This window comes from Dreissena polymorpha, chromosome 4, assembly GCF_020536995.1.
Source record: "Dreissena polymorpha isolate Duluth1 chromosome 4, UMN_Dpol_1.0, whole genome shotgun sequence".
NCBI lineage: Eukaryota > Metazoa > Mollusca > Bivalvia > Myida > Dreissenidae > Dreissena > Dreissena polymorpha.
The window spans coordinates 26,592,805-26,614,206 of record NC_068358.1 but is presented as its reverse complement, the minus strand read 5'-3'; the positions used below and the strand labels follow the sequence as shown (position 1 = coordinate 26,614,206).

The 21,402-nt window shown below is 36.5% G+C and overlaps 1 protein-coding gene and 2 long non-coding RNA genes across 6 annotated transcripts in view; 2 read left to right on the top strand and 1 right to left on the bottom strand.

The window, feature by feature from the left end:
* Positions 1-14,614, top strand: part of LOC127878044 (receptor-type tyrosine-protein phosphatase F-like) — a 92,637-nt gene extending 78,023 nt beyond the window's left edge. For all 4 annotated transcript variants that reach the window (XM_052424446.1, XM_052424447.1, XM_052424448.1 and 1 more), the window contains 6 exons: positions 470-549; positions 1,249-1,380; positions 2,962-3,084; positions 5,414-5,610; positions 7,670-7,805; positions 10,421-14,614. In XM_052424446.1, the coding sequence (XP_052280406.1) occupies positions 470-549; positions 1,249-1,380; positions 2,962-3,084; positions 5,414-5,610; positions 7,670-7,805; positions 10,421-10,882 (1,130 nt within the window). In that variant the 3' untranslated portion in view covers positions 10,883-14,614. The remainder of the gene's footprint in view (positions 1-469; positions 550-1,248; positions 1,381-2,961; positions 3,085-5,413; positions 5,611-7,669; positions 7,806-10,420) is intronic.
* Positions 14,615-17,625: 3,011 nt separating this feature from the next.
* LOC127878052 (uncharacterized) lies at positions 17,626-19,155 on the top strand. Its single transcript, XR_008048723.1, has 2 exons — positions 17,626-17,745; positions 18,441-19,155. It is a non-coding gene; the product is annotated as an uncharacterized LOC127878052 (long non-coding RNA).
* A 366-nt stretch (positions 19,156-19,521) lies between these two features.
* LOC127878055 (uncharacterized) lies at positions 19,522-21,126 on the bottom strand. The gene is made up of 3 exons (XR_008048726.1): positions 21,061-21,126; positions 20,212-20,327; positions 19,522-19,940 (listed from the first exon to the last, which is right to left on the bottom strand). It is a non-coding gene; the product is annotated as an uncharacterized LOC127878055 (long non-coding RNA).
* Between the last annotated feature and the right edge of the window lie 276 nt (positions 21,127-21,402).

Here is a 21,402-nt window from a genome sequence, read left to right as displayed (position 1 = left end):
TCATCCAATATTTATGAACTGTTGTCAGAATGTTTATCTTGATGAAATCTGGATTGGGATTGTATTTGGGTCATCTAGAGTCAGGAACTAGGTCACTAGGTCAAATCATAGAAAAACATTGTGTAGACAATAGAGGTCATAGTTTTCATCTGATCTTAATGAGTCAGGTGAGCGATTCAGGGCCATCATGGCCCTCTTGTTTTCTGAAAGATCATCTATGAAATGACCACACACCCACATTATACATGTCTTACATTATACTGTCAAGCACTGGAATAGTTGAGCCCGCTGTCCTCTGACAGCTCTTGTTTGAATGCACCATTCAAATCATCTTTCTGTCAGAAGTTAAAAATAAGTTAAAATACCAATATTTGTATCCTATCATCATCTGCAAATTAAAAAAACAGCCTGATCTAGTCCTCAATCTAATTGACACAACATGCATTCCTATTAGAATCATTGTTTTCAGCGGAGAGGGCAAGGCCATATCTGCAGACAATAGAGATGTCAGAATCTGGGACTGACTTCATCAACGCTGTCCTCGTTGACGTAAGTCTGTTACTTAAAGTGCAACAATAATGATAATGTTAGTAGTTAGAATTGCATTGTTGTATGCTTCATTTGATACTTCAAAACAGTACCTTAGCATAGCTTCTGTAGCAATATATTGTGATAAATTGCAAAATTGCGCCACAGAAAATCTTTTGAATGGTATTGTTGCTAGAAAAATTCAACTATTTAGATGTCTTGTTTGTGTTATAAATATACTGCAAAAATATTCTTTCTTTAATTTTTTTTAAATTAAGAGAAACAAATATTGAATCATTAAAGAGACTGCGGTCCCAGACTGTTGAAAACAGTGAAGTGCCCAAATGGCAAACAACAAATAGGCCATGCTCTGTGAAAAAGAGGTTTAATGCATGTGCGTAAAGTGTTGTCCCAGATAAATCTGTGCAGTCTACACAGGCTAATAAGGTACGACACTTTCCACAATAACATTTTGCTAAGACGAGACTGAAGTGCCTAACTGACAAACAACAAATAGGCCATTCTATGTGAAAAAGAGGTTTAATTCATGTGCGTAAAGTTATGTCCCAGATTAATCTGTGCAGACTGCACAGGCTATTCTTGGATGGCACTTTATGCACATACATGAAACCCCCTTTTCACAGAGCACGGTCCAAATATTTAAGGCAAGTGACCCATGACCCATTTTGCACTTACATCCCCAACTCAATATGTCAACAGGGCTTTCATCAAGAAAGCAGCTACATAGTGACCCAGTGGCCAATGGACGGGACCTTGAACGACATCTGGAGGCTGCTATTCGACTACAAGATCAACACCCTCATTGTGCTGCATGAAAATAAAACCACTCGGGTAGGCAATTTTCACCATCAGGTTGTTTTAATGTCACAGCATGCATCGAGGGAGGTTCACAAAACTATTGGTTGCGTGTGTGCAATTATATTACTTGTTTTTTATGTTAAGTTTGCTTTTTTTTCAATGTCAAAGCTACTTTCAATATATCAACATACATGATTGAAAATAAATTTGTATTGACTTCTTTAGTAAAGTAATGCAAATTCTATATGATTGTTTTTATTCTTTCCTGTTTATGTTTTTGTTTACACATTGTGTCCATGTTCACAAGTTAATGGTGTCATGAAAGATCTCAGTTCCTTTATAAGTAAATGTTTGAGTGCAAAAAAGTAGAGTCGATCACTGTTATTGTGCAGCTGTTGACATAATGTTTGAAATAAGAAATTGTAAAGTTTGGAAGCTGTATAGAATGTGCAGTATGGTAGACCAAGCTTATTTGAGAATATAGTCCTGCTTAATATGAACACTTACTTAAGACAGTAGAACTGTATTGAGTTTGAAACTGATGATAAGGTGTAGTTGGGACTTATACAACAATGACAATTGGTTTGATGCTAAATGCTTGACATGTGTTTACAACCATTTCAGTAGGTTTGATGCTAAATGCTTGACATGTGTTTACAACCATTTCAGTAGGTTTGATGCTAAATGCTTGACATGTGTTTACAACCATTGCAGTAGGTTTGATGCTATATGCTTGCTATGAGTTTACAACCAGTACAGTAGGTTTGATGCTAAATGCTTTCAATGTGTTTACAACCATATTTCAGTAGGTTTGATGCTGTATGTTTGCTATGAGTTTACAACCATTTCAGTAGGTTTGATGCTATATGCTTGCTATGAGTTTACACCCATTTCAGTAGGTTTGATGATTAATGCTTGCCATGAGTTTACAACCATTGCAGTAGGTTTGATGCTAAATGCTTTCCAGGAGTTTACAACCATTGCAGTAGGTTTGATGCTAAATGCTTGCAATGTGTTTACAACCATTACAGTAGGTTTGATGCTAAATGCTTGCAATGTGTTTACAACCATATTATAGTTGGTTTGATGCTGTATGCTTGCTATGAGTTTACAACCATTTCAGTAGGTTTGATGCTATATGCTTGCTATGAGTTTACAACCATTACAGTAGGTTTGATGCTAAATGCTTGCAATGTGTTTACAACCATATTTCAGTAGGTTTGATGCTGTATGTTTGCTATGAGTTTACAACCATTTCAGTAGGTTTGATGCTATATGCTTGCTATGAGTTTACACCCATTTCAGTAGGTTTGATGATTAATGCTTGCCATGAGTTTACAACCATTGCAGTAGGTTTGATGCTAATTTTTTTCCAGGAGTTTACAACCATTGCAGTAGGTTTGATGCTAAATGCTTGTAATGTGTTTACAACCATTGCCAGTAGCTTTGATGCTAAATGCTTGCCATGAGTTTACAACAGTGCCAGAAGGTTTGATGTTTAATGCTTGCAAAGTGTTTACAACCATTGCCAGTAGCTTTGATGCTAAATGCTTGCCATGAGTTTACAACAGTGCCAGTAGGTTTGATGTTTAATGCCTGTCATGTGTTTTGTAGAGCACTCCATGTTTCTGGCCCAAAGTGCTTGATCAGGAGATACGCTATGGACCAATCGGTGTGAAGTACTTAGGCTGTCAGAAGTACCCTCACATCGTGATACGAGCTTTCGCAATACAAAAGGTTTGTATTCTCTACTCCTTTCCAGCTTATTATAGACTCAGTGCAATCTGGTCAGGAGCTACCCTGTCTGCTTATGAAACCATGAAACCTTGTGAACGTGGTTGCTCCTTATCAGACTGCGTGTGCTGTCCATATATTGCATAAGATGTTGGCACTATACAGCCCAGTTTTGAATGAAGGAGCTCATTGTTACATTCATTTAGGCTCTGTAAAAAGGGGGTTTAATGAATGTTTGTATATTGTCATCCCAGATTAGCCTGTGCAGTCTGCACAGGCTTATCTGGTACAAGACTTGGCTTTTATGATATTTTTTGTTTAAAGAAGGTCTTTTCTTAGCAAAAATCCAGTTTAGGCAGAAAGTGTCACTGACGTCCCTGATAAGCCTGTGCAGACTGCACAGGCTAATCTGGGACAACACTTTCCACACATGCATTAAACACCCTTCTCACAGTATTTTTCATTAGCACATCTGCACCTGCCATTCTTTTATATTATGTCCAGTATTTTGTAATTAACACATTAATTTTTTTATAACTAGAATTTCATAGCTGATATTTCAAGTATAAATTGAATAAAGAACTTTTTCCATTTTATGGGTTTTAAAATTGTGTGAAAATGTTTTATATGTTTATTGAAAAAACATTCTACTGTGTAAATTGAGGTAAATAACAAGTAAGTTTTATTCAGTTTATTTGCGGTGTTTGTGTTTAGCAGACCGGTAAGTATATGATATTCTTGATATTGACCTTTTGGTTACCTTAAATCCTGTATTATATTTGATCACCTTGTATAAGATATATTTGATTATCTTGTATAAGATATATTTGATTATCTTGTGATGATTTGTATGCTGTCCCTAAGTATTACCAATTCATATTGCACACAAATGTTTAACCCTCATGTTCTAAAGTAAGTGAATTATTGTTATCTTTTGATGACCTTAAAAACTGACAATATGGTAAATTTAAATTGCTTATCTTTTGGTGACCTTTATTTTTATGCCCCCAAAAGTGGGCATATAGTGATCGCACTGTCTGTCTGTCCGTCTATCTGTCTGTCTGTCAGTCCGTCACACTTTGCGTTTAGGTTTCTAAAAATGCTCATAATTTCTATGTCCCTTCAGATGTAACATTCATATTTGGTATGCATGTGTATATGTTCAAGGCCTTTCCATACACACACAAATTTTGACCCCTTTGACCTTGACCTTGAACTTAGGGTCCGTGTTTAGGTTTCAAAAAATGTGTTAAGGTTTCGAAAAATGCTCATAATTTCTATCAAAGCGTTTATCGGGGGCATATGTCATCCTATTTATCGGGGGCATATGTCATCCTATGGAGGCAGCTCTTTTTCTGACCTTGTGGTCACCTATATTTGCTGATCTTTTGATGGTCTATATTAGCTGACCTTTTAATGAGCTGACCTTGTGGTAACTTCAATTGGTCATCTTTTCATAACCTATATTTTCTGTCAATTTGTTGACCTTAGTTTGCTGAAATTTTGCTGTTTTACATTTGCTAACATTTCGGTGACCTATGTCTGGTGACCTATGTCTGGTGATCTATGTCTTGTGACCTATTATTGCTGCCTTTTATGTGACCTATATTTGCTGAAACTTTGGTCACCTGTATTTGTTGATTTTGTGGTAACCTAAAATTGATGCATTTTGATGACCTATTTGTGCTTTACTTTTGATTACCTGTATTGTTTGATCTTGTGGTAATCTTAAATTGCTAACCCTTTGATTAACAATATTAGCTTAATTGTTGGTGACCTTTTTTCAGTACTGATCTCTTGAATATCTAAACTGATGACCTATTATTTGTGACCTAGATGGGTTGGAACTTGGATATTTATGTTTGTTGACCTTTGTCCCCAGATATGTGGCCTTTATTTGCTGAACTTTTAGTGACACTTTATTCCTAATTTTTTTGAGGACCTATGATTGATGACCTTTTGGTAACTTGTATTGACCTAACCTTCTGTGATCTATGTTGGCTGATGTTTTTGTCCCCTACTGGTGAAACCAGAGGGGACTTATGGTTTGCACTCCGTCTGTAAACTTGAAACATGGATAGAAGGCAATATGGAGATGATGCACGTCATTTCATTTTGTTTCTATGTCAATACTTCTGGTTGCTATGGCAACAAATATTAAAAAAACAAAACAAAAAAAACAAAACATTTACTGACAATGGTGGAGTTTCACCGGTAGGGGACCATATTGCTTGGCAATCTCTTGTTGATACTTTTTCTTAGAGCTTTTGAAGACCATGGATGTTCATTTTCTGACCATTTTCTGACCTGGCATACCCCTTTTCTGAACCAGAGAAGCATAGGGATGCTGGATGTGCTTCATGGAACTGGGCGAAGGGAGCCAATTGTGGTGAAGATGTTCCAGTTCACAGGCTGGCATGCCCGAGATCAGACCCCGACCCCTACCAAGGCCTTTCTGTACATGATGGGTGCCATCAGAGACTGGAGAGGAACCACTACCTCCAGCAAACCTGTCTGTATCATGTCCAAGTGGGTGCAGTTTATTACAAGTATTCTGAGTGTTTTTTATGTGTGTGTTTTTGTCTGAATGTTTACTTTATTAAAAAATAACATATTTTATAACAGGACTTGGCTCTTTTGAAGAACAATTCTCACAACCAAACTAATAAGATTTTGAGACTGTATGTTTTGTTTGAAGTAACAGTAATAATCATTATAAATCTACTGGTATGTCTTATAAACTGAATATTTACAGACATGAAAATGTTGTTAATAGCCTATAGACTTTATTTCGTATGAACTTACTATCCAGTTGAACTTAACAATATAGGTTAATACTTAATTAAAGACATGTCCTTGTATGATCGTAATCCTACAATGTGTTTTAATTAAGTATCTATTGATGCCTAAGGCATAATTATCCCCCGCCATAGGCGGAGGGATATTGTTTTTGCGTTGTCCGTCCGTCATTCCGTCCGTCCTTCCGTCCGTCCGGAACTTTTGTGTCCGGAGCCATATCTTGGAAGTGCTTTGGCGGATTTCATTGAAACTTGGTATGAGTATATATATATATATATATATATATATATATATATATATATATATATATATATATATATATATATATATATATATATATATATATATATATTTAAGAGGATGATGCACACCAAATGGCATTGTACACCATTTTAAGCTCATTTATTTTTTGAAAAAAATTTATGAGCTATTGTCATCACCATGGCGTCGGCGTCGGCGTTGGCATCCGGTTAAGTTTTGTGTTTAGGTCCACTTTTATCAGAAAGTATGAATGCTATTGCATTCAAACTTGGTACACTTACTTACTATCATGAGGGGACTGGGCAGGCAAAGTTAGATAACTCTGCATTTTGACAGAATTATGTGCCCTTTTTATACTTAGAAAATTGAAAATTTTGGTTAAGTTTTGTGTTTAGGTCCATTTCATAAGGGTACAGTATAAGGACAAGTTGCATAACTCTGGTTGTCATTCTTACGGAATTATGGCCCTTTTTTGACTTAGTAACTTTGAATATATGGTTTAATTTTGTGTTTCGATCCACTTTACTTCTAAAGTATCAAGGCTATTGCTTTCAAACTTCAAATACTTTCATGCTATCATGAGGTTACTGTAACTGGCAAGTTGAATTTTACCTTGACCTTTGAATGACCTTGACTCTCAAGGTCAAATTATTAAATTTCGCTAAAATTGCCATTACTTCTTTATTTATGATAAGATTTGATTGATACTTTGACAAAACTACTCTTACCTGACATACCACAATAGACACCACCCAAACCATCCCCCGTGCCCTGCCCCCCTCCACCCCCCCCCCCCCCCCCGAATCCCCCCCCTATTTTTTTTTTTAAGATCATCTCACAAATGACCACCACACTATACCCCACCCCACCCCCCCCACCCCACCCCCACCCAAATTTTTGTTGAAACGGTTAAAAAACAAAAATATTTATTTTTATTATTATATGTTTGAAATACCGTCTTACCATCGCACCCAGAAAAAAGAAAATAGATGAGCGGTCTGCACCCGCAAGGCGGTGCTCTTGTTTAATAAAGGAGTTACGGCCCTTTGTATCTTGAAAAAATGCTTTTTTTGTGTCCGGAGCCATATCTTGGAAATGCTTTGGCGGATTTAATTGAAACTTGGTATGAGTATATATATATATATGGATAAGAGGATGATGCACGTCAAATGGCTTTGTACACCATCTGTAAATAACGGAGTTATGGCCCCTTGTATCTTGAAAAAATGCTTTTTTTGTGTCAAATATAACATTTTTGTGTCCAGAAGCATATTGGCGGGGGATATCAATTCAACGAATTTGCTTGTTGTCTTATATATAGCTTAGTTGGTATGATGTCCGCCTTGTACCTGGGAGGTTACAGGTTCGATTCCCACTGTTGAAGCATTCCTGACACCCCCCCTCCTCCCTAAAATACAAAGCACTGGTTCTTCCAAGGAAACAGACTTCAGAGCTTTTCAATAAACTTGAGGCTATTGATGCATTCAAGCTTAAATAAATAGGTTTAAACTAACTGCCTGTTTTATAGAGATGGATTCACGCGCTGTGGGGTGTACTGTACATTGGCTTATTGCTGGGATCAGCTGGAGATGGAAGCAGAAGTAGATGTCTTCAATGCAGCACGCATCATCAAACGGAACAGACCTCAAATGCTTAGCACCATGGTAAGACAAATGTGGCTTGAGAAAGAGTGCCCTATGTGGCTTGTATATTTATAGTGTATTTAGTAAAATGTGTAGTATATGTATGGGGAGTTCTTGGAAAACTGGAATTAATACATATATGTAAAGTGTCGTCCCATATAAGCCAATACTAGTTTTTTGTTTAGAAGAGACTTTCTATAAACCAAAAAAGTGGAAAGTGTCATCTCCGATTAGCCAGTGCAGAATTTGACAACACTTTACAAGTCCGCACAGGCTAATCAGGGATGACACTACGCTTTTATGGTATTTTTAGTTTCAAGGAAGTCCCTCCTTACCGAAAATCAAGTTTAGGCGGAAAGTGTCATCCCTGATTAGCCTGTGCGGACTGCACAGACTAATCTGGGATAACACTTTACGCACATACATTAAGCCCATTTTTCTCAGAACAAGGCTCATATTATCATGATTACTTTACTCTGGGCCTTGTACTCACTTACCTATTTGGAGACTACTAAGTGCTTAGGCAGGGGAGAGGGCAGTCAGCAGAAATACTTGACCAGAAAACACTTGGCAAGTACCTCAATCTGGACACCAAAACAAAACTGCATTATAGTCAAGATCATTTCTTACCCAATCCCTAGGGATATGTCTAGAGCATATCTTTAAACGGAGTGGATTTTTATTCCCCGCCATAGGCGTAGGGATATAGTTTTGTCCTTCCGTCTTTCCGTCCATCTTTCAGTCCATCAGGAATCATATCTTGGAAGTGCTTTGGCGGATTTCATTGAAACTTGGTATGAGTATATATATGGATAAGAGGATGATGCACGCCAAATGGCATTGTACACCATCTGTTAATAACGGAGTTATGGCCTTTTGTATCTTGTAAAAAATGCATTTTTGTGTGTCGGGAGCCATATCTTGGAAGTGCTTCGGCGGATTTCATTGAAACTTGGTATGAGTATATATGGATAAGAGGATGATGCATGCCAATTGGCATTGTATGATCTGTTAATAATGGAGTTATGGCCCTTTGTATCTTAAAAAATGCTTTTTTGAGTGTCAAATATAACACTTTTGCGTCAAGAAGCATATGTGCGGGGGATATCAATTCAACGAATATGCTTGTTTTTTTATCTCCCGCCATAGGTGGAGGAATATTGTTTTGCGTTGTCCGTCCGTCAATCCTTCCGTCCGTCTGTCTGGCACTTTTGTGTCCGGAGCCATATCTTGGAAGAGGTTTGGCAGATTTCATTGAAACTTGGTATGAGTATATATATGGATAAGAGGATGATGCAGGCCAAATGGCATTGTACACCATTGAATAATAAGGGAGTTATGGCCCTTTGTATTTTGAAAAGATGCTTTTTTTGTGTGTCCGGAGCCATATCTTGTGTCCAGAAGTATAATGGCGGGGGATATCAATTCAACGAATTTGCTTGTTTTCATTTTTTTTTACTAAAGTGATTTGGTCTTGAGATTGCATGTTTCACACTAAGACCAGGTCAAAGGTCATGGCCAGAGGTCATGGTCAAATAGAAAAACTTACCAATCCTATCTTATAAATTTTGCTGACTGACAAATTATTTTCTGGCGAACTTTGGTGGATTTTTAGATAATTTATCAACAGTGCTGACAATGATGCCATGTATATTTGTGATCTCTGCGCAAATGAACATTTGATCGCCATATCTTTTCAAAGAAATAAAAGAAATGGGTATTGTTATTAAAAAGGCCCAATAAAAGATGTTACTTAAAAACGAATATGCTTCTTAAAAAGTATTCCACAACTGAATTTATTTCTATGCTGTTAAGAAAAACATGCTTCATTCATCTAGATCCAAAGACAACACTATATGGACAAATTTAAGATATAAGATTTCAACGCTTTGGATATTAGTCCAACCCTTTATCCCCCTCCCCATGAATTCTTTGTAATGCCTATGTTGTCATATATTACACATTAGCCATGTTCAGGCACAACTTGGTGTAATCCATGTAACAAAGTGTCGACACAGATTAGCCCTTGCAGTTTGAACAATTTCCACAGAATCTGTATGTTTGTGTAGACGAGACTTCTGTCAACAACAACAACAAACCTATAAAAATGGATAGAGTCGTTCCTGATAAGTCTTTGCAGACTGCTAAGGCTATTCTGACATGACACTTTACACATGTGAATCTAGCCCATCGTACACTTTACACATGTGAATCTAGCCCATCCTACACTTTACACATGTGAATCTAGCCCATCCTACACTTTACACATGTGAATCTAGCCCATCCTACACTTTACACATGTGAATCTAGCCCATCGTACACTTGACACATGTGAATCTAGCCCATTCTACACTTTACACATGTGAATCTAGCCCATCCTATAATTTCTGACATGACACTTTACACATGTGAATCTAGCCCATCCTATACTTTACACATGTGAATCTAGCCCATCCTACACTTTACAGATGTGAATCTAGCCCATCCTTTAATTTCTGACATGACACTTTACACATGTGAATCTAGCCCATCCTATAATTTCTGACATGACACTTTACACATGTGAATCTAGCCCATCCTATAATTTCTGACATGACACTTTACACATGTGAATCTAGCCCATCCTATAATTTCAGGCCGAGTATATGTACTGCTACTCCTACCTGACCTTGGCTGTTCAGCTGAAGAAGGAAGCCCTGCCCAGCGTCATTCTCACAGTGCCACCTGTGATAGAGGCAGAAATAGCTGAGGGCTATGAACTCCTCACCGGATTTCAGAACATCATGAGTAGTCAGACCTCACTCACAGACTGCCATAATCAGGGCCCAAACGGGACCTGTGGTGTTTCTAATGGAGGTCATCGTGAGTTGCTAAGTAACCAGATTGACCTTGACCTTGATACTGGGATTAAGAACAATGTGAGAAATGGTTTGACCTCCAGTGCTCAGCTGAACCGGAAGTTGTCTGCCCCTAAAACTCAGGGACGCATACACAATCGCGATAAACCAGTAGTTCAAAGTGATAGTAAACCAGTCTTACACAACAAGAAAGACAATTTACAACCAGTCAGTAAACAGATGGCTTACAGTCCTTGTTGATTTGACAATCTTTGAATCAACAAAATGCTCAAGATCTAGTTGACCATATTATATTAAGTTTAATTACTTCAATAACTTAATATCTGCAGTGCAAAATTTAGCCAATTTGAATGAGCTGTTGAAAGAAGGTGATACAAATTGTAGTAATTTTTAATGTTCTGATTAATGTTTTGTTTTCTTTCTAATAATTTAGATTTAGTGTTTATATTGTTATTGTAGCATTTCAAATTTTATTATAAGCCCAAATTTGTAGCCATAACATTGTGTCATATCATTTTGTTCAGTCATTTCCATGTTTTTGCTCATGTTTTTTAAGCTCATGCTCAATTGCTCATATTACAGTTTTGAGACTTCTACCAGTAATATAAATATAAAAAATTGTGTGTGGCAAGGCATCTATCTCTATTTAGAAATTATCCCTATATTATACATTTTTGATCCTCGTGAAGAAAACATTCACGGGAGGATATAGTGGACACTTTACCGGGTATATGTCCCACTGTTTTGTTTCTGGGAGGTTTCTGGTACTCCTGGCTGAAATTCCAACAAACCTTTGTTAGAAGCTTGGTTGCCAATTAGAGATTGGTACTTAGTAAAAAGAAAATTACATTATGGGCTTGTTCTGAAAATATTATATAATGCTCAATATTTAAAATCTCTTGCATTGGCTATTTCTCATATGTACTTCTGGATAAATTCTATTGTTCAAAGAGAGTTTTAATTCATTCAGTGCTAGAACCGAGTTTTGAAGGCCTTTGCAAACAGTTTGGATCCAGATGAGATACCACAAAGACGTGGCGTCTTATCAGGATCCAAACTGTTTGCTATTCTGATAGTATTCTTTGAAAAAAAATCGAAGAAAATGCTAATTTTAGAAATTCAGCAGACTACATTTAACAGACGACAAATTTCTCTAGCATGCAAAGGGTTAAAACTAGGTCAGGTGAAGATTCTGATAAAAGATCAGTGACTTATGCTACTTGGATGACTTCTGAAGCGAGTTTTTAGTACATTTCTGTCAAGACTGTTTTACAGGGTATGTCTGTATATGACAATATGGAAATTGTCAATATAAGCCTTGTTCTTGAGAAACTGGGCTTAATGTGTGCATCAAGTGTTGTCCCAGATTGGCCTAATCAGTCTAACCAGGGGCAACACTTTCTGCTTTTTATTTTTTGTTTGTTTGAAGGCTGTCTCTTCTGAACAGTCCTGAGTAAAGTGTCTGCCCTTTTAGCCTGTGTTGACTGCACAGGATAATCTGGGATGACACTTTTAGCACATGCATGAAGTCCATTTTTCCCAGAAAGAGGGGGATCTGATGGAAGGCTAGAAGATATATGCAACCCATGCGAAAGACATTTGATAATATTTACAAAACTGTTTGACCTCGTGTCCAACAAAAAACAACAACAACTTCATCTAAAACTTTGATGAAAAATGAACACAAAACAATGAACATGTAAAAAAAACAACAGACTGGTTGATGTTTATTTTACTTCAATAGATTATTTAACTTTAAAATAAAACTGATTTTATCAACCAGTCAAATTGACTCTTTTTGCTGGTGATATAACAAACTCCTAGTGCAATTCTAAGAACCAGTCAATATTGCACCTTGTTTTGTGATGTAGGCGATCCAACAAATTTTTGAGTGGTTGCAATGGAATTTTTGAGTGGTAGATCTATTAAAAAATATGAAATTTCTTAGTGGTGTCACAAAATTATAGCTCCCACTAAATTTGTTTATAGAAAGTAAAGTCGGATATAAAGCCAATATTTATAGGAAATAAACGCTTATCAGGTTCTTACTGATATTGCTGGAAAATAAGGGTCATTAAAAAATGAAACACTAGTAATATAGGGTATAAAACAGCGAAAAAATACCTGTTGCGGCACGGATGTTGCCATCTTGTTTATGACGTGATAACACCCTCTGAGAGTATTTATGTTTTATATAGCCGTTGAAAATAACTTGTAAAATATCACAATGCTGTCTTATCTTTAAACTGAAAGTTTTACCATATGTTTTTATACAACAGAGTTCAAGTAAGTTATTTTTTGTATTCACACTTACTTAACATTGTTAATGGCATGATGATAAAAATAAACTCTACCAAAGTTTTTTCTATTTTTTGTTGAAGTAGAAGAAAGCGGTCCGGTAAAATCTGGTGAGGTCCTGTAAATTATTGGACCTCATGTCCAGTAAGATTGTTTTGTCTTTCGCATTGGTTGGACACGTTTGCAGAATAAGGGTGCTTGAATTATTAAAAATGTTTCACATCTAATCGTCTAGTACCTAGTTTGAAATTCAGTAACTTCACATAACTCAGTGGGATAAATAACTATACTGAATGCATCAATGTCTGTTCACCCACTTTATCTAATAAATAACAATGCCAACACATATCAAATTAATTATACATTTGTGTATGGTATTTTGTGGCATGTTTAAAATCAGTTTTAATGAAATATTTAGTCCTTTGATTCTACTTATTTAAAGACAAGGTTCATCCCTGTCTCAGTGCATTTATTTTGCTTGACAAATCAAATTTAGCAACATTTATCAGACATCGAATATACAAATTTTATGCCTAAATTGAATATTCAAAACAGACAAAAAATGAATGTTCAATATTGTATTTCTCTTGTAGTTTTTCAAACATTTAAATAGATGTGTCTGTAGTTCAAAGTTTAGAAAATTCCCTTTTTGACACCGTACGTATAGTGTGTACTAGAAAGACATTGTTGCGATGTAAATGTGGACTTTATTTTTTCACATGAAATGTCCTCAAGGTACCATGTTGACAAAATTCTGTCTTTTGCATAATCAGCTGATAAATTTAGTGTTTGGATTAGTTCACTGTTTAACCAGAATTGCACATATTTTAATTTCCAATTGGGAATACTTTCTGTTAAGGCGACCGAAAGACATGAAGTCTATGCAAAATACTGTAACTAGATATACTAGATGATGGGTTGTAATATAAGACTGATGCTCAATGTGTACTTGCAGTTGAACAAAGTACTTAAAGCTCAAGTCCGAAAATATGGAACAAAACATCTTTGCAGATATCATTTTCAATGGACATCTTACCAGTCAACAAACAAAAAATACACATGAAATTGTTTGAACCATGATACTTGGGTATTTTATAAATTGAGTACTTTCTCAAATAGCAAAAGTGTGTAAATGCCTCTGGTAAGAACACTATGATTGTACCTGATGTTAAGCAAAGTATATTATATTCCATTGAATGCCCATGCTCTTTTAAACAGAAACTTGACAAAATGAATTTTATACAATAGAGCAAAATTTCTGTGAAATCAACATAGTTTTCTTGCATTATATAGTTCTGATGTTGTTATGCATTGAATTTGGTTGGCAGGAGCTTTAAGTACTTTAGAGTGACATTCATGTATTTCAGATATTGTACAAATCATCCATTCATGACTGATCATGTGGTCAATTATTCAAACTTAACTTCAAATTAGAATTATATTGTAAATTTCCATAAATAAATAAATATATATATATAATATAATAATAATACAAGTTATGCATGTTATTTGCATGTTTGTTATTTACATGTGTTTTAATAATTATTATACATTTACCAAATAGTGTTTCACCTTTCTCAATGTTACATGTTTTGCTATTAAATGTATTTCACAGTTGTTTGTTACAAAAGTTGATTACTTCACCTTGTTCAAAATAAATTGTCCATGCCCAAAGTGTTTATTATTTATGCCCCTGAAGGTGGGCATATAGTGACCACATGTCCGTCTGTCTGTCCGGCCTTCTGTCTGTCCGTCACACTTTGCGTTTAGGTTTCGAAAAATGCTCATAACTTCTGTGTCGCTTCATATGTAACCTTCATATTTGGTATGCATGTGTATATGAACAAGGCCTTTCTATACGCACACAAATTTTGACCCCATTGACCATGACCTTGAACTTCGGGTCTGCGTTTAGGTTTCGAAAAAGCGTTTTTCAGAGGCATATGTCATCCTATGGTGACAGCTCTTGTTTAATTTACATGTTTGTATCTTGAAATAGTTCTATGAGGTAAAATTGTACCAATTCTAAAACAATACTTTTATATTTTTGTACTTCTATCTAAAAATAATAAGAAATGTATTGGGTAAACCAAAATATATCTTAGCTAGGCTAACTTTAATTAAGAAGTAAGACAACCATTCTAACCTAGGGGGTGATGGACTTGGATATAGCCTTATGGCTATCTGTGAGATAAAACATGTCTTCCTGGACAAAGAAACAGCTCCTGTACCAGGATGAAGTTGGATAAAAGGTTTGCATTATCATCCCAAGTGGGAATACCCAGTAGGTACCACAAAATAGGCAGCATGCAATCAAGAGGGGCGCTCTTACTTCTAGTCTCAGGGTATGGATACCTTGAAAAACTTGCTCCCTGTGCTCACATGGAAAGTCATTTGGCCATGAGCTAGCGGCGATGTAACATCTGACAAATCCGACTGCTAACATGCCATGGTGACAGTAACATAATACAATATGAGATGAAAACAATGAGCATTGTGCACGCTCTGTAAAATTAAATCCGTACCTTGATGGAGTCCACATCAAGCTATTGGTGTACTTGTGAAATGTTCATGTTGAGCAGGTGGAAGGGTCAGGTGAGCTACTGGCCAAAACCCCACCACAACCAGAAAGAGAAACAAATTTAGTACCAACATCATGCACTGGCAGACAGAAGGGATGGGAAACAAGAAGACATGGAATTTATTAACAGCATCAACATCTGCTACATTAAGGTAACACACCTGAAAAAGGTGGTGTACAAGGTGTTAAAAAGCAAATGTAAGTAAATGGAAAAGATATGAGTAATTACCCTGGCTTGGTGTCCCTCCTAGTCCTAGTTTCACCAGCATTGGACTGTATGAACCAACCAACTTCAACTTCCAATGACCTCACTAGTTGAAAAATTCAAGCTCGCCAAAAGAAGAGGTGTGGTAACCCTCAAAGAGTCTTCAGATGACATGATATGGAAGGCAGGCATCGAGACACGCCCCCTGCGAAAGTGGTCAGCAAACCAGGCAGTCGTATCGGGCTACAACACAAAGACATCGTAGGAACCACAGCTGTAGGAAAACAATGCCTTGGCAGTACAAAACCACAACGCTGGAGTACAGCCGGTAAAAAAGAAAGAAGCCAAATGGTCCAGCAGGAGATCAGGCTTTTCGAAGAGGAAGACAGGTGAGCCAGAGCAGTCGGGATGGACAGTGAACATGGACACAATGGCAGACCACAGAAAGACACCTAACATGGGCAGACATTTGGCACTACGAACCACTACGACTCAAATTCCTACTGAGATCCGTATATGATCTGCTGCCATCTCCAGTCAATCTACACAGATGGGGGTTAGTGGAAGACCCAAAGTGTCAGCTGTGCGACAAACCAGAAACCATGCAGCACACCCTCATCTTGCCAGACAGCGATAACACAAGACCCCTAACAGATTGAGGCACGACACGCACGACACGGTCCTCAAGGAGCTAGCAGACATACTAGAGCGGGAGAGAAGGAAGACAAGACCGACCAACAAGAAGGCATTACCAACAATCAAATTCGTCAAGGAAGGACAAACTGCCAAGAAGGTAAGAAACGCAGCAACAGCTATACTAGATGAATCAGAGCTGGTATTTCCAGACATAGTCCTCACCACATAGAGACCAGACATAGTAATATGGTCTCCAAAGGACAAGAAACTGGTGATGATAGAACTCACTGTACCCTGGGAGACTAGGTGTGATGAGGCCTATGAGCGGAAGATGGGAAAGTTCACTGAGCTACAAAAACAGTGTAGAAGGCGTGGTTGGAGTGCCTCGTTGTTCCCCGTGGAATTAGGGTGCAGAGGATTTCGTGCCCAATCTGTATGGAGAATGCTCAGCAACCTTGGGGTCAAGGGAGATGACAGGAAGAGGGCTGTAGGCAGACTCCGACAAGCTGCAGAAAGGGCATCCAACTGGCTGTGGATGATTGGATGATTGACTGGAGATGAGAGAGGAGAAGAGCTGGACGCTAAACCACTGACACGTAGTGTTTGGCCAACACTGCGGATCCGCTGCCCGGAGAGTTGTTGATGGGCAGTTCCCAGCTGATGAGTCAGACAGTGGTTTGTGCAGTAGTATCTGTATTCTACGCAACAGTCATAAGAGTGGTAAAAGGCGTTTCCTTACATTTCACTTGAGCTGATCACTAGGACCAATCATAGAAAAAATACGTTCAAATACTTGAATTGAGAATAGCTCATTCGATAGATAGTTCTTGTTCACGTTTTTCTGTTCAGCTGAAGTCCCAACGTCAAAATGATACCATTTTAGTTGTTTGTAATGCAAGCCCCCCCCCCCCCCCAAAAAAAACGACATGAAAATGCAAAAATATTCTACCCAAACATGGCTGTTTTTACGATCTACCACTCCGCAATCGTCTGATTGCACAGAGTCGTAAGCCTTGTCATCGAATATAAAACAAATAAGTTTGTATTATATTGTCTTCAGAAAAGAATTACATGAAAATAATAATATTGTTCGCACACTTGCATGTGCACGTGCATCACGAGGAACCACACACGCGCTTATTCTGGACAGAAGTGTCAGAGCGTCATTGATGAATATTTTTAATGTAACTTTGTAATATGCTCTCAAACAGCAGTGTAAGAAATCGGAAGTTCATATCTTGAGATTTTTATCAGAAATAAAAGTAAACACGCGTTGCGTTAGAAATGCATTTGAGTTTGAGTAGGTACCTTTCACGGTGCCTATACCACGTGACTTTTTAAGATCTGTGTGGGGAGTTAAATGTCAACAAAAGCACGACGAAGGTAAGATTTTTAAGGATAACTTTTTTAATATGTCATCATTTTCAATGGGATAAAGTAGAGAGCCCGCTCATTCATGAGAGTTTTCTATAGGTATCATGATTTTGTAAAACAAATGAATATTTTTTCAGTAAAGTGCAACCGCGCGTTTGAACGGTTAGAAAAAGGTAGGATCAGTGTGGGGACATTATTTTATTATGACACAGAAACATCACCTCTCGTGAAATAAAGCAATAAACTTTATGGGCGGAGCTTACACTATATCATTTTGCATTCTTTTTTCAGGTTTCTTTCATATATTTATGAAAACAAAATCAAGAAAAATATTCTAACAGTAATCTGATCTGTGTGGTATACGTGTTTAGAAGGATCTGTGTGGTATCCATGTTTCTACAATTTACGGATAAATTGAGATAATAACGACAATATATATATTTTTTGATTAATTTCAATTATTTCAATACAACAATTACTACTACCAATACTACTATTACTACTACTTCTGCTACTACTACTACTACTACTAATACTACTGCTACTACTACTACTACTACTACTACTACTACTACTACTACTACTGCTACTACTACTACTACTGCTACTACTACTACTACTACAACTATTACTACTACTAGTAGTAGTAGTAATAGTAGTAGTAGTAGATCTATTATTATTATTTAAAAATTAATTCATTTCAGTAATCACCTATTTGGCCCTAGTGAGCGGACAAGGGTTAAGGGAAGAAAAAACAGAGGAAACAGTTTCACGAGACAGGAATGCTATACAGAAGGGGACACTAGGAGTAAGGTGGGAGCGGGCGAGACGAAACGATAGCAAACTGTTGCCAACAATAAGAATGCGGATAGACGCACACAATGGAGATTTTAATTCTGACACAAATTCTGCAATAGAAATTGTGTCAAATATTACACAGGTTGACAAAAAGCAAAGGCATGTTCTTTCCGGAGTAATACGTATGTTTTAAAATCAAATTTGGAATACAAACTGATAAAACAGAATCCACCAGACGTATTGGCTTGTCATTTTGTTGTTATTTAAAGTTTAAGGTAAACGGTATGTTTATTAAAAACAAAATACTGGTCATAGTAGAAACATATATATATGTGTGTGTTTGTGTGTTTTATTTCATATATGGAATTCATATTGTTGCATTAGTTTATTACATAGTATAGATATTGACAATCATTCGCCATGTGTTGGTGATAATTTCATGTTATAAATTATGTCGTTGTATTCAGTGTAACAAATGTATGCTTATCTTTAGCGTTAATTATTTTGAAGAGAATATAAAATGTAAATGAATAAATATTATATAATATGATTATATATGTACGATTCTCCTCTTGTGTTGTGAGGGATGCAGCTCTGAAGAATGTCAAGACGTATTTCGAATTGAGGAGTATTGATTTGTATACACAACCACATTGCATACATTGTTTACTGTCAATTACCACGGCCTAGAGTAATTATAAGCAGGCAGTTAATTATGTAAAGCAATCGTGAAAATCCTTAGTATTAGAAACCCTGGCTGCTTATGATTATCGAACTAGCTCGTGACAGCGGTATTTAAAATTGAAACCAACGAAAAAACATCGCAAAACTTTAATCAAGTTATAATTAAAAAAGAATCACAGATTCGATAATACAAATCACAGATGCGATATATTAATGAATAACGTAAATCCAAATTATTGCACAATTATTTGAGATGATTTCAAACACACAAACGAACTAAACGAAACCTAAAAATTAATCAAATTCGGATAACTTTAGAATCATTTTGAAAAGTAAAGTAAAAGTAAAACAACGAATAAAATAACGAAAAACGATAATGAAGTTACACAGACAAACTGTAAACTATTATGATTTTTAATCAGTATTCACGGATTTATGTGAAGTCCTCACGTATCGAGAAAAGTTTGTTTTGCGTGTGTACGTTTTGAAACACTCCTCACTACTGTAACACTTGTCATGCATGTGGGTATTGGCGTGCTCTCTGAGGTCATTCTCACTCCTAACTGCCAACCCACACTGGTAACATTTCACCAATCCCTCTTTTTTTGCACTTTTCTCTCTAGCCACGAGTAGGTACTTGTCCGCAAAGCTCCTGCCGCACTGTACACACACGTGATATTGGGGTCCTTTGTTCGTTGAAGCCTTCTAAGATTGTAGGCATCCTGAGAAAAAAACAACATATTTTATTCACGTGACATTTCAATGCGTAAACACGTTATTTCAAAAAATGTTAGTATCTGAGGACACGCGTTCGTTAGTTTTAAATTACAAACGATTTGACGATTATTAAGGTATTTCAAAATACAACATGTATATGATAACCTGAGAGATGAGATATATTGTATATTTGTGTTGTTTCAAGAAAATCCGTTCATCTGTTTGTTAGCATAACTGTATAAAAAATGTAACTATTTTTAAGGTATTTAATCTTACCTGAAATGCTTTCCCACAGCAGTTATAGTTTCCAGAGTTAGCGTGTCCCCTAATGTGGCGCAATAATCCAGCTCTGGTCTTCGACATTTTTCCGCGTTCGGAGCATTGAGCCATACCTTAAAGCAAATATAATATCAAAAATAATATACGATACATTTCTTCACCTGACAGTAGTGTTTGGCGCCAAAATAAAAATGGAATTTGATACAATAACATAAAGTATACACTTATTTAAGGTAAGCATGGACTTGTCATCGATTAAGATGCTCCAGCGTAAGATTTTAATATTATAATGGGGATTGTACAGCATGCCTGTAAATCATAATTATGTATTAGTTTAACAAGCGGTGCAAGCGTAGTGTATAGCCATTATGTGTTTTACATGCTAGCGCATTTAAAAATCCCGTTTCAAATACATTGTTGACAAGCATTTTCTTAAACAACTAAATAGAACTGAAAAACTTAAAAACAGTATACCACACAGATCCGTTGAAAAACGTATACCACACAGATCATATTACTGTAAGAATAGTTTTCTTGAATTTTGTTTCGTGAATAAATAAAAGAAACCTGAAAATGGATGCAAAATGATATAGTGTAAGCTCCGCCCATAAAATTTATTTCTTAATTTCACCAGAGGCAATGTTTTTGTGTAAAAAAAAGAATGTCCCCACACTGATCCTACCCTTTTCTAACCGTTCAAACGCGCGGTTGCACTTTACTGAAAAAATACTTATTTGTTTTATAAAATCATGATACCTATAGAAAACTCTCATGAATTAGCGGGCTCTCCACTTTATCCCATTAAAAATGGTGACATATTAAAAAAGTTATCCTTAAAAATCTTACCTTCGTCGCGCTTTTGTTGATATTTTACTCCCCACACAGATCTTAAAAAGTCACGTGGTATAGGCACCGTGCCTTTCTGGTATAGGTCCTAGTTGCAATAATTCAACTCTCAGCATTATAACCCACAAGGGTTGCCTGGAGTCTGCTTATATGGTAAAGTATAGGTCCGTTGTTTGAGTGTTAATGCATGAGCTAATAGTTGTAATATTGCAACTAGAGAAGGCATATATGAACTGTATATCATTTAATTTCTATCATTGTTTGCAAAAGAAAACTCCCCTAAATACTTGCGACTCCTCAATAAAAAAAGAAACTGTGGTCATAGGTCATGAATATCAAGTT